The sequence below is a fragment of the Alosa alosa genome, chromosome 1 (genome assembly GCF_017589495.1).
Source record: "Alosa alosa isolate M-15738 ecotype Scorff River chromosome 1, AALO_Geno_1.1, whole genome shotgun sequence".
NCBI classification, from domain to species: domain Eukaryota; kingdom Metazoa; phylum Chordata; class Actinopteri; order Clupeiformes; family Clupeidae; genus Alosa; species Alosa alosa.
Window position 1 is genome coordinate 5708924 of NC_063189.1, and position 15486 is coordinate 5724409.

At 45.5% G+C, this 15486-nt stretch overlaps 1 protein-coding gene across 1 annotated transcript in view; it reads right to left on the bottom strand.

The window, feature by feature from the left end:
- The window catches only part of LOC125299147 (receptor-type tyrosine-protein phosphatase mu-like), a 171775-nt gene that overhangs the window by 52721 nt on the left and 103568 nt on the right, over positions 1–15486 (bottom strand). Inside the window, 5 exon segments of the mRNA XM_048250301.1 lie at positions 4595–4624; positions 7296–7431; positions 9703–9777; positions 11169–11205; positions 13843–14116. Of these exon segments, the coding sequence (XP_048106258.1) occupies positions 4595–4624; positions 7296–7431; positions 9703–9777; positions 11169–11205; positions 13843–14116 (552 nt within the window).

Genomic DNA, 15486 nt, shown 5'->3' on the forward strand with positions numbered 1-15486 from the left:
AAAGAGAAAAAGAGAAGAGAAGAGAGGAGAGGAGAGGAGAGGAGAGGAGAGGAGAGGAGAGGAGAGAGAAGAAAATAAGGGAAAAGAGAAAAAGAGAAGAGAAGAGGAGAGGAGAGGAGAGGAGAGGAGAAGAGAATAGAAGAGGAGTGGAGGAGAGGAGAGAAGAGGAGGAGAGGAGAGGAGAGGAGAAGAGAATAGAAGAGGAGAGGGGAGAAGAGAATAGAAGAGGAGTGGAGGAGAGGAGAGAAGAGGAGGAGAGGAGAAGAGAATAGAAGAGGAGAGAAGAGAATAGAAGAGGAGAGGAGGAGAGGAGGAGAGGAGGAGAGAGGAGAGGAGAGAGGAGAGGAGAGGAGAGGAGAGAAGAGGAGAAGAGAAGAGAAAAAAGAGAAGAGAAGAGGAAGAGAAGAGGAGAGTAGAGAAGATAAATGGAGAGGGGGAGTGACATAGCTGAGATCACCACTAAAAAGACAATGAAGCACTAGAGTGACATAACAGGCCAACATAGACAAGAGCTGATGAGATTAGGAATGAGTACTTGTGCGTCTCTTTCTCTCTCTGTGTGTGTGTGTGTGTGCTAGTGATTTTAGTAAGGTGGTGACAGCTCGGTGACAGACGATCGTGTTAGCATCTGCAGGTCCCTGTTTACTCACTTTCTGGCACTCACCTCCTCATCCTCCTCCCTACCTCTCTCTCTCTCTCTCTCTCTACCCCCTCCTTCCTCTATCTGTTCTGTTCTTCATCAGAATGCTGCCCCCGTTACTGAAACAAATGTGCTCGACTTGTTTCAATTAGTGAGATTCCAGCACGCTGCTCCACTCTAGGCATGTAGCCTTTAATGAAGGAAGGTGTTTGAGCTGTGGGCAGACACATACTGCACCCCCCCCCCCTCTCTTCCTCTCTCCCCCTTCCTCCTCCTCCCTCTCTCTCCCTCTCCCCCCCTATTCTCTCTCTCTTCCTATCTCCCCCTCAGTCTCTCGCTCCTGTTCACCAGCCAAAAGCTAAAGAGCAACGCTGCTGTCTGCTCATTTATCATCCTGCAAAGGACAATGGCAGGACATGGGGAAGAGGTGGCGAGGAGGAGGGGAGAAGGTGGGGAGGTGATGAGGAGGTGGTGAGGTGGAGGTGGTGAGGAGGTGATGAGGAGGAGGTGGGGAGGAGGTGAAAGGAGATGGGAGGAGATGGGAAGGAGAGGGGAGGTGATGAGGAGGAGATGGGGAGAAGGTGAGGTGGAGGTGGTGAGGAGGTGAAAGGAGATGGGAGGAGATGGGAGATTAGAAGGAGGTGGGAAGGAGGTGGAGAGGAGATGAGGAGGAGGTGATGAGGGGATGGTGAGGAGGTGATGAGGAGGTGATGAGGAGGTGGTGAGGAGATGAGGAGGATGTGGGAGAAGATGGTGAGGAGGTGATGAGGGGATGGTGAGGAGGTGGGAAGGAGGTGGAGAGGAGATGAGGAGGAGGTGATGAGGGGATGGTGAGGAGGTGGGGAGGAGGTGGGGAGGAGGTGGGGAGGAGGTGATGAGGGGATAAGGAGGAGGCTGGTGGAGAGATACATTCTCCTTTATTCTGCTCTACTGAGCCAGTCAGTGTGTGTCGTAGTGTCTTGCAGATGGAAGAAATGTAAGCAGTGGCACTGACTGAAACAACGGGGAAGCTTGAGAGCTTCAAGCACACACCCACTCTATCTCTCTGCAATTCTTACACTCATATCTCTCTCTCTCTCTCTTTTTTTTCTGTCAGGGTTTAAGCATCTTGATGGCCTCCTTAGAGAGCAGCTCCTTTTTCTGCTTCCTTATTGGCAAACACTGACAGAGTTGGCGATTGGAGTTTACTGGCTGTCCTTGTTATTGATGACATGACAAAAAAACTGCAACTCCCAGCAGCCCATCTTCTAGAACACTTTTTGTTATTCTCACTTCCTCTCCTTCTTGACATGTTGTCTAGGTAGAGCTGTTGGAGGTTAGGGACCGATCTCTAGTGCATCTGCCAATCATTCTGTACATATTGTGCAACTAGGGAGACAGCCTGTGCCTCTGTCTTGTCTTAGGTTCCTGGGCTCAAGAGCCAGATATGATTGGTTGACTGACAGCAGGAGGACTCAGATGACCTCATGTAACCTGGTCCTGTGTGTTTCCCCTTGTGCCAAATAAGAGTCTAGCTGCTCTCACTGTATTAGATAGCCCTCAAATGTAGCCATGGCCTCCTAGCTGCTCCCACTGTATTAGATAGCCCTCAAATGTAGCCATGGCCTCCTAGCTGCTCCCACTGTATTAGATAGCCCTCAAATGTTGCCATGGCCTCCTAGCTGCTGTGCCGTGTAGTGTTATATACCCTCCATGTTAGTGCTATATATCACTATGTATGACAACTTGTAATGACAATTAAAAATGTATGACAACTGGAAATCTTTCAGGCGGGAATTCACCCAAGACGACATATACAATACAAGGCCTTCAAGCTGTGTTTTGTTATATTGTATATACCCTTCAAGTTGTGTTTTGTTATTTATATATTTAGATATATTGTATATACCCTCCAGGTGCTTACAGTTGGGAATGTCAAAAAGGTTTTATCTGTGTCATCATTTCAAAAACAAAACACAATGGCCTGATAGAAACGGACTCACTGATCCAAACTCAGAACGCAGGGACCCTGCAGTTAGTGACAGTGACTTATGTGCTTGTTAAAAGACCCTGTGGGATTCATGGCAAAAGTCAAACAATGCATGAAGATCAAACTAATGACAGAAGTCATGGATGAAAGAGCCCATTTCAACAACAACAACAATTGCTTTTTTTTCACTTCTCACACATTGCCTCTGAAATCTGTCCAAAGGCAACACTTCTCACATGTTACATGGGCTCTAACACAATTCTGTTTCAAGGCCCTTGATCTAAAAGAAGAGAAAGAAAAATACAACGCTTTTGCACCCACTTCAGGCGTTTCGCCTAAATATCTAGATAGATAGACAGATAGATAGATAGATAGATAGATAGATAGATAGATTGATACTTTATTGATCCCAAAGGGGAAATTAAAGATTTCACCTCCGCCTTGTAAAAGCAGGTGTTAATCCAAATTGTGGTTAAATGCGTCACTAAGAGAACCTTTCAAAGACAACAGAATCGCCAGTTTTGCGTCTTTGTACTATGTCAAAAGCAACCTTAACTTTCGTTGGCCTTTCAAATGTCTTACTTTCACATAATCCGCTTAAACTTTCCTACTTGCTAGATTTGACCAATCTTCCATAGCCTACGCGCACAAGTAGTTTAAGTAGAATTATATAGAACGTATCTTCATTATCTCCCTGTTTGTTGACATCTTATCATGTATTGTATTATTTTATGATCGCTAAACGTTTGATTCTTTTTAATGTTGTCATCAGTTCACTTCATTCAACTGCGCTTGTATGTACAGTATATGGCGTTCAGTTGTGGACGTTCATACATTGCGGTAGGGGGCGGAGAAAGGTGGAGAAAGGCGCAGATTACCCGATGAAGGGAAAGTTTGATAAATACCGCGTATTACAGCATTCGCTATCTGCGCTTTGTCCATGGCACTGATAACGCTACGTTCGCAAATGTACGTACATCTGGCCCTCAGAATCTATTCCCAACTGAACAGTTTGTTTTTCTCTGATATTTCCTGGACTCTTAACTCCACATACTCCTCCAAGCTACTGTTGCGTACATGTATTTTATCTAGATGCTGCAGCCTTTGCGACATTCACCACCAAAACAGGTTGCCATAGCGTGCTCTCATGCAAACAACAGAGATATAGCATGCGGGGGGAGACGGGTGAGATGATTTGAGATGACAATGGAAGCAGAGTGCTGTGTTTATGCTTGGAGGGTGAGACCCAGGGAACACCAGGAGCTGGGCACCAGGCTAGGAGAGGAGAGGGGGTGAGGGACCGCATGCTTAACCAGGCCTGCTCTGGCCTGCTGGGGTGAGGGACCGCATGCTTAACCCAGGCCTGCTCTTGGGGCCTGTCTGTTTATACTGTGTGCTGCTGTATCTCAATGAAGGCCTAATAAATAATGCTCCATGACTGCCTGCCTCTCAAGGTCTGCTTTCAAAAAGGCCAATTGACTGTAAGTAGGAAGGCCTTTCAGAATCTTTGACAAACGGACTGATATAAAATCATTGGATCATATTCACATCCAGTTAAAAGTGCATTAAGCCCCATTGATTTTTTATCTCTCTCTCTCTCTTCACTCTTTTCAGAATAGCTCGCCCTTGATCAGTGTCCATGACACATTTCAATAATAAATAGAATATTTGATTAGAATGATGAATGTTGAATTGAATAGCGACGTCTCCTTTTCTCTTTGGCAGGGAGCAGCCTGCCTGCTGCTGTGTGCCCAAGGGCAAACGCCTTTGCTATCCGTCGTTCTAACACTAGCGCTAATGCTAAAGCAGCAGCCGCAGCAGCTCAGCTCTGAAGGCCAGCAGCCTAGAGAACAGCTGACCCTGGGACAGATCGAGCCTGGATCAGATCCGGCGGAGACCTGGGCCACAACTGGGCCACAACTGTCCCTGGATCAGCAGATACGGCACAGAATGGAGAGTGAGATTGGACAAAGTGTTCTACTTACAGGTAGTAAGTGTAGGACTGATAGTGTCTTCTGCCGGGGGGGTGGTGACGAGAACAAGCAGTGAGGGGGGCGGGGGATGGGATGACAAGGGGAGGAGGGAAAAAGGAAAAAAAAAGGAAAAAATATTAATGTTCTGAGTAAAAAAGATTGAAAAAGATGAACAAAAGCAGATATGATGGCTAAGAACAGGAGCGATCGAGGTAACTACTGCTCTTCTGATGATGGGGTCTATGTGTGCACACCCATGTGTGTGTTCTCATGTTTATGTAAGGCACAGTTCAAATCTGCCCACTCTCACACACACCCCCACACACACTCGCGCACACTCACTCGCGCGCGCACACACACACACACACACACACACACACACACACACACACACACACACACACCGCGGCTTTCTTCTTGTATTTACTTAAGGAGAATATGACTAAAGCCTGGTTTGAATGGCCCAGCACATCACACCCTGGGTCCTGATATTTGTTCATAACCCTACAAACAGACAGGCTATCAGAGTTACATTTGACATAAACAAGACATGAAATGCTGTCCAAAATCCCCTGGAGATCATACATCAACTGTGTGTCTGTTACATTAACCTACTGAATTTTACAGTTTAGTTATATACCACCCCCCACACACACACACACACACACACACACACACACAGCAGATATCTTTCATTTCATTGTGTTATCTCTCCATCTATGAGCTCAGACAGAGGAGTAATGTAATCTAGGCAGCCAGGTCGCTCTGCTGTAACACAGGCATTAGTATGTCCTACCATGGAGCTCCATCCGGATTTAATGCCACGAATTAAACCAAATAGATGCCACGGATTCAATCACACCTTTTCATTTGATTAAGGCGTATTGAACGAGAATTCAATTAAAAGGGACGGGTGCATGGTGGTAATTACATATACCTGTCAATCAGACTTTGGGAATTATGAGTCCCCACGCACCGAATTAAAGACGCCGCAAAGAGACAGCCTGAGACAGTCTGAGACGGCAAGAAGAAAAGGGAAGAAGTGCTTTCATCTCCACTCTCCACATGCCTGCCCAAGTTCACGTGTGTGTGTGAGTGTGTTTGCTCATCCTAATTCCTCTCCAGCTGTGCAGTGTGTCGCGCTTCGTTACTTATGTCTGCAAACGCAGTCCCCTCTGGCTGAGAGGAAGAGCAGGAGAGGAAGGGCGCGGTGAGGAAGAGCAGGAGAGGAAGAGCAGGAGAGGAAGAGCAGGTGAGGAAGAACAGGAGAGGAAGAGCAGGTGAGGAAGAGCAGGTGAGGAAGAGCAGGAGAGGAAGAGCAGGTGAGGAAGAACAGGAGAGGAAGAGCAGGAGAGGAAGAGCAGGAGAGGAAGAGCAGGAGAGGAAGAGCAGGTGAGGAAGAGCAGGTGAGGAAGAGCAGGAGAGGAAGCGCAGGAGAGGAGCAGAGTGCCTGCAGCTACAACTGTCCTGACTAGAATCACTCATTTTCTACCTGACTCTTATCTGCATTTCTTTTCCAAAGAGGTGACAAGACTGAGTGGGGCAGTTGGATGAATGTTTAATGGCAGTCCACTCCTCTCGGCTGTAAACCGTGTTTTAATAATGGAGCTTATCAGCATAATTACATTCATAATTCAGCTGGACAAGCACAAGACAGAGTGGCTGCAGGCTCGTATAGAGCAGAGAACAGCCTTTGAACTGTATTATGGATAGTTGACCACCTCACACACACACACTTCACCAAAGCTATTGATATACACACACACACACACACACACACACACACACACACACACACAGATACAAGCAGAAACTCTCTGACGTCTCTCAGAAGAAATGCAGAGTTTTTTCAAAGAGGGACTTTTAACTGTCAGAGCTGCTGATAAGGAGAATCGGTTTGTGTGTGTGCAGCCAGAGCAAGTACTAAGTGGTGGGCGGTGGATGTGTGTGTGTGTGTGTGTGTGTGTGCAGCATGAGCAAGTGCTGGGTGGTAGGCGGTAGGTGTCGATGGGGGGTTTAACATGGGCTCCTGGGTGGGTATCTGGACCTACTGTAGATTAGGTTACCAATTTAACACACAGGCGATGTAGACACTGAGGAGTCATTTCACATTTGATTTGGACCAATCCCTGAGGTATCCACTCAAACTTACACCCAAAAGCATTTCTCTTGATTTGGACCAATCCCTGAGGTACTATATATTTAAACTACCAAAAAGTATTTCTCTGCTATTTCAATGCTTTGAAATTACATAAATAAAAACTTTAGGTATACATATCATACTTTTTCAAAATATATCTTTTACATTTTTGATTCTGGGTAATTCCGTGGAAAATTACGTTTTTTGTAACATCCATAACGCCAATAAAATGTGATGGTATGGTATGATGTGAATGATTACATGAAATTTGAGCATTTGCTATTTTTGGCTGAATGTACATGAGAAAAAATGCACAAACAATGAATGTTATCATTCACATCATACAAAAGCCAAGGCATTTCACTGGCGTTATGGATGTGACAAAAAGTCAATTTTCCGTGGAATTGCCCTTCTAATTGTAGCTTTTTAATTGGCCTTTAGTAAACAATCCAAAAGCCAAATGAGTAGAGGCAGGTTTGAGGAGCCAAATGAGTAGAGGCAGGTTTGAGGAGCACTGAGTGCTCTGAGCTGCAGCTTCCTCCCTCTCCGTTGGCCAGCGTGTCCGCACCTTACCTCTTCTTCATGAGGAGCACCACGCCGAGGAAGATGATGACGAAGAGCAGGATCCCGGCGATGACCCCGGCGATCTTCACCGTGTGGTCCGTCTGCTTCTCTGGTTCCACAGCGTCTGGTTTGTGGGTGGCCGCACCTGTGGGTGAGGTCAGGGGGTCAGAGGTCAGCTGAGAGGCATTCTATAGAACTGAGCTGTACTAAGGAGTTATTCTATAGAACTGAACTGTTCTAAAGAGTCATTCTATAGAACTGAACTGTTCTGATGAGAGTCATTCTATAGAACTGAGCTGTACTAAGGAGTCATTCTATAGAACTGAACTGTTCTAAGGATGGAATTTCCCCTGGGGATCAATAAAGTATCTATCTATCTATCTATCTATCTATCTATCTATCTATCTAAGGAGTCATTCTATAGAACTGAACTGTTCTGATGAGAGGCATTCTATAGATCTGAACTGTTCTAAGGAGTCATGAACTGAACTGTTCTGATGAGAGGCATTCTATAAAACTGAACTGTTCTAAAGTTCTGCTGTTCATCAACGGCAAGAAAAAAGAATCCGAGTGCCAGTTTGCATGCAGCCCTATGCAGATGCTCTGTGCTGTCTGTGTCTCTGTCTGTGTCTCTGTCTGTGGATGCTGAGGCGCTATGGGCTGCTATGGAACACCACGCTGGACATGACGAGGGCCTGTGCTCAGAGTGGACATGACGAGGGCCTGTGCTCAGAGTGGACATGACGAGGGCCTGTGCTGTCTCTGTCTCCGTCTCTGTCTGTGGATGCTGAGGAGCTATGGTCCACCACACTGGACATGAGGGCCACTGTTAATATCCACACTGTGTTTCAGGAGCAGATGACCCAGAACAATGTCACCCTGAATACATGGCAGCACACTGCTCAACACACTCCTGAGGGACTCTCCCTGCTGATAAGTCTCTCTCTCTTTCTCCCCTCCTCTATCTTATTCCCTCTCTTTTTTCCCCCCCTCTATCTTATTCCCCCCATCGTATTCCCTCTTTCTCCTCACTTCTATCCTATTCTCTCTCTCTCTTTCTCCTCTCCTCTCTTATTCTCTCTAGTTCTCTCCAGAGGAGGCCGATGTGCAGGTTTGGTGAGCGGACACCTGTAAATGCATCCTGCTCCCATGGCGACAGACGTCCGTGATGACAAATGGAGAGATGGAATCAGCCTGAATGAGCTGCTGAGCAGACCCTCCCCTGAGCATTCCACACTGTTTCTCTGTGTGTGTGTTTCTCTCTGTGTGTGTGTTTTCTCTGTGTGTGTGTGTGTGTGTGTGTGTGTGTGTGTGTGTGTGTGTGTGTGTGTTTTGTGTGAAAAAAAGGGACAGTCTGTGTGTGTTCTTCTCTGTGTGTTTACTTTTGTAGGGCTGGAATTGCCTTGAGTGAGCCAGTGAGCTTGCCGTCCCCATGGATATGAGACCTCCTGCAATTTCGCCAGTCACAACACAGCGAATTCCACCACGGCATGCCTGGCTGCGCTGTGTGTGCATATATCGTGATGTGTGTATGTGGAGGATATTTACTGAATTTGCAGTTGTATGCTTGTGTGTATATACAGAAGAAGTTTGTCTTTTAAGACTTTTAAGACTTTTACTCCACTGTGATGTCGCTATGGATTATTGCATGCCTTCTTTTCAATTGCACCCTTTACAAAGCAGTGGCCAGGAATAGGCTGCATAGGCTACAGGAATAGGCTGCATAGGCTGCAGGAATAGGCTACAGGAATAGGCTGCATAGGCTACAGGAATAGACTACAGGAATAGGCTACAGGAATAGGCTACAGGAACAGACTGCAGGAATAGGCTGCATAGGCTACAGGAATAGGCTGCAGGAATAGGCTCCAGGAATAGGCTACAGGAATAGGCTGCATAGGCTACAGGAATAGGCTGCAGGAATAGGCTGCATAGGCTACAGGAATAGGCTACAGGAATAGGCTGCATAGGCTACAGGAATAAGCTGCAGGAATAGGCAGCAGGAATAGGCTACAGGAACAGGCTACAGGAATAGGCTGCATAGGCTACAGGAATAGGCTACAGGAATAGGCTGCAGGAATAGGCTGCACAGGCTACAGGAATAAGCTGCATTGGTGTCATTCTCCTGACACTGCTGAGGTGGTGAGCGATAGAGACAACATGCCAAGATTAGGGAAAGTCAAAGGCAAAACACTGATACAGTTTGGAATACAGTCCAAGCTAACACACGCACGCACGCATGCACACAAACACACACACACACACACACTGCCTCTGATACAGCAGCACACACACACACACACACACACACACACACAGACATGCAGTTGGCCTGGTTGATAAATGCTGGATCAGTCAGAACACACACAGATGCACACACAGAGGCCGGTGAGTGAGTGTGTGAGTGAGAGCATCTGACCTGTTAGCTGGCTGTCACCGGCCGCAGGAGCCACACGCAGATATGGAGTAGTGAGTTGAGTCAGCAAGATAGCAGCTGAGAGAGAGAAGAGAGGGATACAGAGGGTGTGAGTGAGAGAGAGAGAGAGCAATATGAAGAAATAGAGATATATGTGTAGAGAGAGGGAGAGGGAGAGAGAGGGGGGAGGTTACAGAACTAGAAATAAAGAGAAGCAGAAAAGGTGAGCTTCAAGTGCTACTCTTCCTTGCTTAATGGACACATGTAGGCCTCTGGTCACTCACTAGCAGCTCCAACCCTGAACTGGCACGTATCCGCTTTCAAAGTACTTTTAAATACATGACATGCTCTGCAGGGGTTAGTCCAGTTTTCTGCAAGTGTGCTTCAGTGCTTGAAACATTTTAGTTGAACTGGCAGACCAGATCACACTGAACTGTTAGTTAATTGTTAGCTTAGCTCCAGTGTGGGGTGAGATGGTTTTCTCATGTTGTTAATTGTTAGCTTAGCGCCAGTATGGGGTGAGATGTTGTCTCATGTTGTTAATTGTTAGCTTAGCTCCAGTATGGGGTGATTAGCTTAGCTCCAGTGTGGGGTGAGATGGTTTTCTCATGTTGTTAATTGTTAGCTTAGCTCCTGTATGGGGTGAGATGGTTTTCTCATGTTGTTAATTGTTATCTTAGCTCCAGTATGGGGTGATTAGCTTAGCTCCAGTAGGCTATGGGGTGAGATGTTTTTCTCATGTTGTTAATTGTTAGCTTAGCTCCTGTATGGGGTGAGATGGTTTTCTCATGTTGTTAATTGTTAGCTTAGCGCCAGTATGGGGTGAGATGGTGTCTCATGTTGTTAATTGTTAGCTTAGCTCCAGTATGGGGTGATTAGCTTAGCTCCAGTAGGCTATGGGGTGAGATGGTTTTCTCATGTTGTTAATTCTTAGCTTAGCTCCAGTATGAGGTGAGATGGTGTCTCATGTTGTTAATTATTAGCTTAGCGCCAGTATGGGGTGAGATGGTGTCTCATGTTGTTAATTGTTAGCTTAGCTCCAGTATGGGGTGATTAGCTTAGCTCCAGTAGGCTATGGGGTGAGATGGTTTTCTCATGTTGTTAATTATTAGCTTAGCTCCAGTATGAAGTGAGATGGTGTCTCATGTTGTTCTGACTCTTAACAGGCGTGAGGGATCGAGACGAAGCAGAGGGGCATTCCTATTCTTTAACAGAGTCAAACCTTTGAGGCAAACAGGATTTCCTTTAACTGTATAATGTGAATGCTTGTGTAGAAATGGCAAATTGTTTGATATCCATGGTAGCCTTAGGTCCAATGTCCCTTGGTCCAATCAGGCTGTTTGTGAGTATTCACAAACATTTCTGACAAACTCAAAACAAATTAAGGCAATTGTTTGTAAGCGTTCGCGAATGTTTGCCGTTCTGAACACACTTCAGGTTGTGTTTGTGCATGATGTTGTTGCTCTTACCTTTGCTGGCCACTCGAACACAATCAATTTTTGTCTCCTGTGTGAGAGAGAGAGAAAGAGGGAAGAAAATTGGACAATTAGTCCGTGAATTTAACAAGAGACACGACACACACACTCACACATGCAGACACACACACACACACACATGCAGCCTCCAGGGTGATGGGACTCTAATGAACTGCTAGAGCCCAATGACCCCATCGGTGCCATACTAGAATACTACCTACATCAACTATGTAAGCAAAATATATATCTTTCACAGTTCAGTTCATACCACGGACATGCCGTAACACATTTGATATGTTTTATTTTAGTATTGTTAAAATATAAAATATAGTGTTGTGTGATTGGATGGGGCACGTACAGTCTGTATTGACAGGACAATACCCTCTGGTTCATCTTCAAACAGAAGGGTCGCATAAGTGTGAGTACAGCTCTACAACAACACAGACCAGAGTTGTGTTCCCACAGGTCCTGAGGTGAGACATGTCAGGCCCAAGTGTAGGAGAGCTGGGATTGTTCTCTCCCACACATGGTGTGTGTGTGTGTGTGTGTGTGTGTGTGTGTGTGTGTGTGTGTGTGCGTGTGCGTGTGCGTGTGTGTGTGTGTGTGTGTGCATTAGCAGAACAGTGCTGCATTAAGAGCTGCAGTCATGTTTCTAATGAACACCTCTAACCTGAAAGTAAAGTGTGGGAGTAATGTGTGGCTTTTCTCCTGTCTCATCAGCAAATGCAAAAACAAGACATTTCATATCAATTAAGAGCTCAATTAAGCTAAAGGAGATTTATATGAGAGAGAGAGAGAGAGAGAGAGAGAGAGTGAGTGAGTGAGTGAGTGAGTGAGTGTGTGTGTGTGTGTGTGTGTGCGTCTTTTAATAGTGTGCTTTTAAGTGATGCTGGGAGCCAGTGGGCAGTCCATCACTAACATCTCACAAAGGTAGAGTCTTACCCAAGAAGCAAAGAGTAATGAACAGATGCGAACACATCACACAAGTGACCGGCCGCTTTTATTCTGTGATCCATTTTCCTGTGTGTGTGTGTGTGTGTGTGTGTGTCACAGACAAAGAAAGCAAGAGAGTGTTCCTGCTTAATGTTTTCTCACCCTACTGCTTGTCAAATAGGTGCACTCAACCTGCCACCATTCAAAAGCACAGGAGAAGTCACTGTTCTTGGACAAAAGATCTCTTTTTGTTTTGCCACATCTCCCCTTCTTCCATCTTCCCACTTTATTTCTGTCTAACTCCTTTTACTTCCCTTTATTCTCTCCCTCTCTCCCTCTCTCTCACCTCTGTCCATCTCAGATGCATTAGTTGTGCTAACTGCTCCCGTGATGGATTATGCTGGGTGCTAGTTTGTTTCTGTCCTCTCTCTCACCTATGGGTCCCCTTATACTGCTGCTCTATCAGATGGGGTGGTGTTGGAGAGGGGTGGGGTGGGGTGGTGTTGTAGAGGGGTGGGGTGGGGTGGTGTTGTAGAGGGGTGGGGTGGGGTGGTGTTGTAGAGGGGTGTTGTGGGGTGGTCTTTAGTGCTGGCTGCAACTCTTTTCCTTTAATTAACTCTTTTGTGTCCTTCGTGTTATCTCTAAAAAAAAAAGTTACCCGACCTTATTTACAAAATTTGCGCTTTTGGTAAATGTAGGCTAGCCTAACATGGGCCTCTCCTTATTGAGCCTAAGAAAAACCTTTACATAAACTGGAACAGAAAGCCCCTCTTAATCACGTCAACCTACAATGTCATCCCTTATCAAACAGCCTACCGCATAAAGCGTCTAACTTTTGTAACACTGGCTGTAGGTTACGGGGCTTATAGGGTGTTTGGTGGGCTTTTAAAGTTCTGGGATGAGGGAGATTTCCCCCAGAATTTTTTTTAAATTCTGGCTGCTAAGCACACTATTTTAATGCAGTTTGGGAAGGACAGTAATACCTTTACAGAGCAAGCGGCTCTGGCTCAAATTAGGGGAACATACCTTATGGGCATTATAACTTCACTGCCCAACCCGCGAAAGAGGGAAAGAAAAGAAAAAAATAAACCAATGAGTTTATCTCGCGATTTGTGATGGAGAAAAACACAGTTATGGTAACTTACTAACAATAAGGATTTGCTCACAACACTCTAAATACATTGCACTGCTGTTTTGGTTGTCCCACCCTTTAAGATGATAGGCATAGGCCTACGCGACAGTCAAGGACTTTAACACCCGCATCAAGCCGACTGGCCATGACGGCCTTTAGCCCCAAAAAAAAAGGTTGAGAACCTCTGCTCTACGATTAACTGAATCCCTGTTCCAAACAGTGTTTTTTTTTTTTTTTTAATAAGCCTACAGAGGTAAGCAAACAATGCAACATTTTAAACATGTGTAGACCGTGACCATAGAGGACAGTCTCGTCGTTATCATGTCATGATGCTACGTTTTCATATTTTATAGTCTATGGTTTCCATGCACACCATATTCCGGTTTTATTCGGAATAATGGCAATATTCAGATTACACGAGACAATAAATATAGGCTAGCTGTTGTTTGTTTTATTGTTGTAGGCTAATATTGAATGATTTCACAAATAAAACCGTGAAAAAATTGTACGCACAGTGCGTACAGGATTACGCCTGTTATCTCTAGTTAACACATGTGTGTGCGTGCGTGCGTGCGTGCGTGTGTGTCCTGTGCTGGAACACACCCCGTTGGCAGTGCTGACGGCCTGGTAGTAGATGCTGTAGCTCTTGTGGGGCAGCAGCGGCGCGTTCCAGAAGCTGCTGTAGGTCTTGTTGTCGCCCACGACGAAGGAGCGGGCGCTCTGCAGTTGGCTGGCAGGGAACTGAGCACTGAAGTAGTAGCGCGAGCCCAGCTGACTGGCGTTGAGGAAGTGGACGGGCAGCGGGTAGCAGCGCAGGATCTCAGCAGCACCGCGCGCCCGCCGAGGGCGCTCTTCCTCCACCACCACCTGGTACACACTGAAGAGAGAGAGAAGAAGAGAGAGAGACAGAGAGAAGGGGGGATGGAGAGAGAGAGAGAAAGAGATAGAGAGAGAGAGAGGAGGGGGATGGAGGGAGAGAGAGGAGAAGATAAGAGATAGAAGGAGAGAGAGAGAGCGAGGAGATAAATAAACACACACAACAGCTTTAATGTTCAAATGCCCCAAACAGAGAAAACAGCACTTCAGTGTCATCACTAAACATCACAAACTGTAGCCTACTGCAGTGACTATGAAGTGAGTCGCAACTGTAGCCTACTGCAGTGACTATGAAGTGAGACTATGAAAATTAGTTATTTTCGTTTTTTTGCAGAATGTGCAAGTTGAAGTCCTAAAGAAGCAATTCCATGTTTCAGATAACATCATTGGTTGCTTTAAAAGTGTATATTTTGTCTTTGAAAATGGTTTGAAAGTTTCAGGAAGTAAACCAGAAGTAACCTCATGGCTACTTACTGAACCAGCATGCTGTTTGTTTACAATTGGAATGGAGATGGACAAAGCACAGCGGATTGCAGATGACCTGAATCTGATGATGAAGGCGACTTCATTAAATTGGAGAACATCCCTAATCTAGAGCTGACCTTAGCCGAAGATAATTACAACGAGGAAGAATCTCTCGGTCTGGCAGCAGAGGAACTAGATCGTAAGATATCAGATGCTATTTCCACAGTTACATTTGACGGGGATAAAGTTTGTGTGTTAGAAACTTTATCCATTGCTACTAGCTAACGTAGGCCTACTGTCGTTATCTATTGGCACCATAGGCTACTAGCCAAAACCCATTACAGATAGTTTCGGTGGGCAATTAATTTGAATAATGTGTGCATTCAAATTAACAGGGTTTGCAAACGTGATCTCATGTTTGTTTAGTTCGCGTTTTAGACTATTTTATCCATTGCTAAACCTGCTAAATCCATTGCCAACTTGGTGCCTTGCACTGGGTGTTCATTCAAAATAACATGGTTTGCAAACGCGATCTCATGTTTGTTTTGGACTACTTTATCCATTGCTACTAGCTGGTTCTGTAACCCATTACAGATAAGTTTCGATGGGTCATTAGCACTGCAGGCTGACAAATCAGTGACCGTGACAGGGGGGAGGGTTGATCTTAATGTCATGTAAATGAGGACCATTGGATTGAGGGAGAAAGTAGTCAAATTGAAAACCCTGATTTCTCAGCTTGTAGCTTTGAGATGTGTATACTTTAAAATGGCTACAACTTATTCAAATATTATCAGATATTGATATGAGTGAGACATCATTGGATAGCTTTGAAACTACACTTTCAGAATCTGTGAATAACTCAAAATGTCTCTGGGGAGACATGTGCCTGGTTTTGCCATGCCTGGT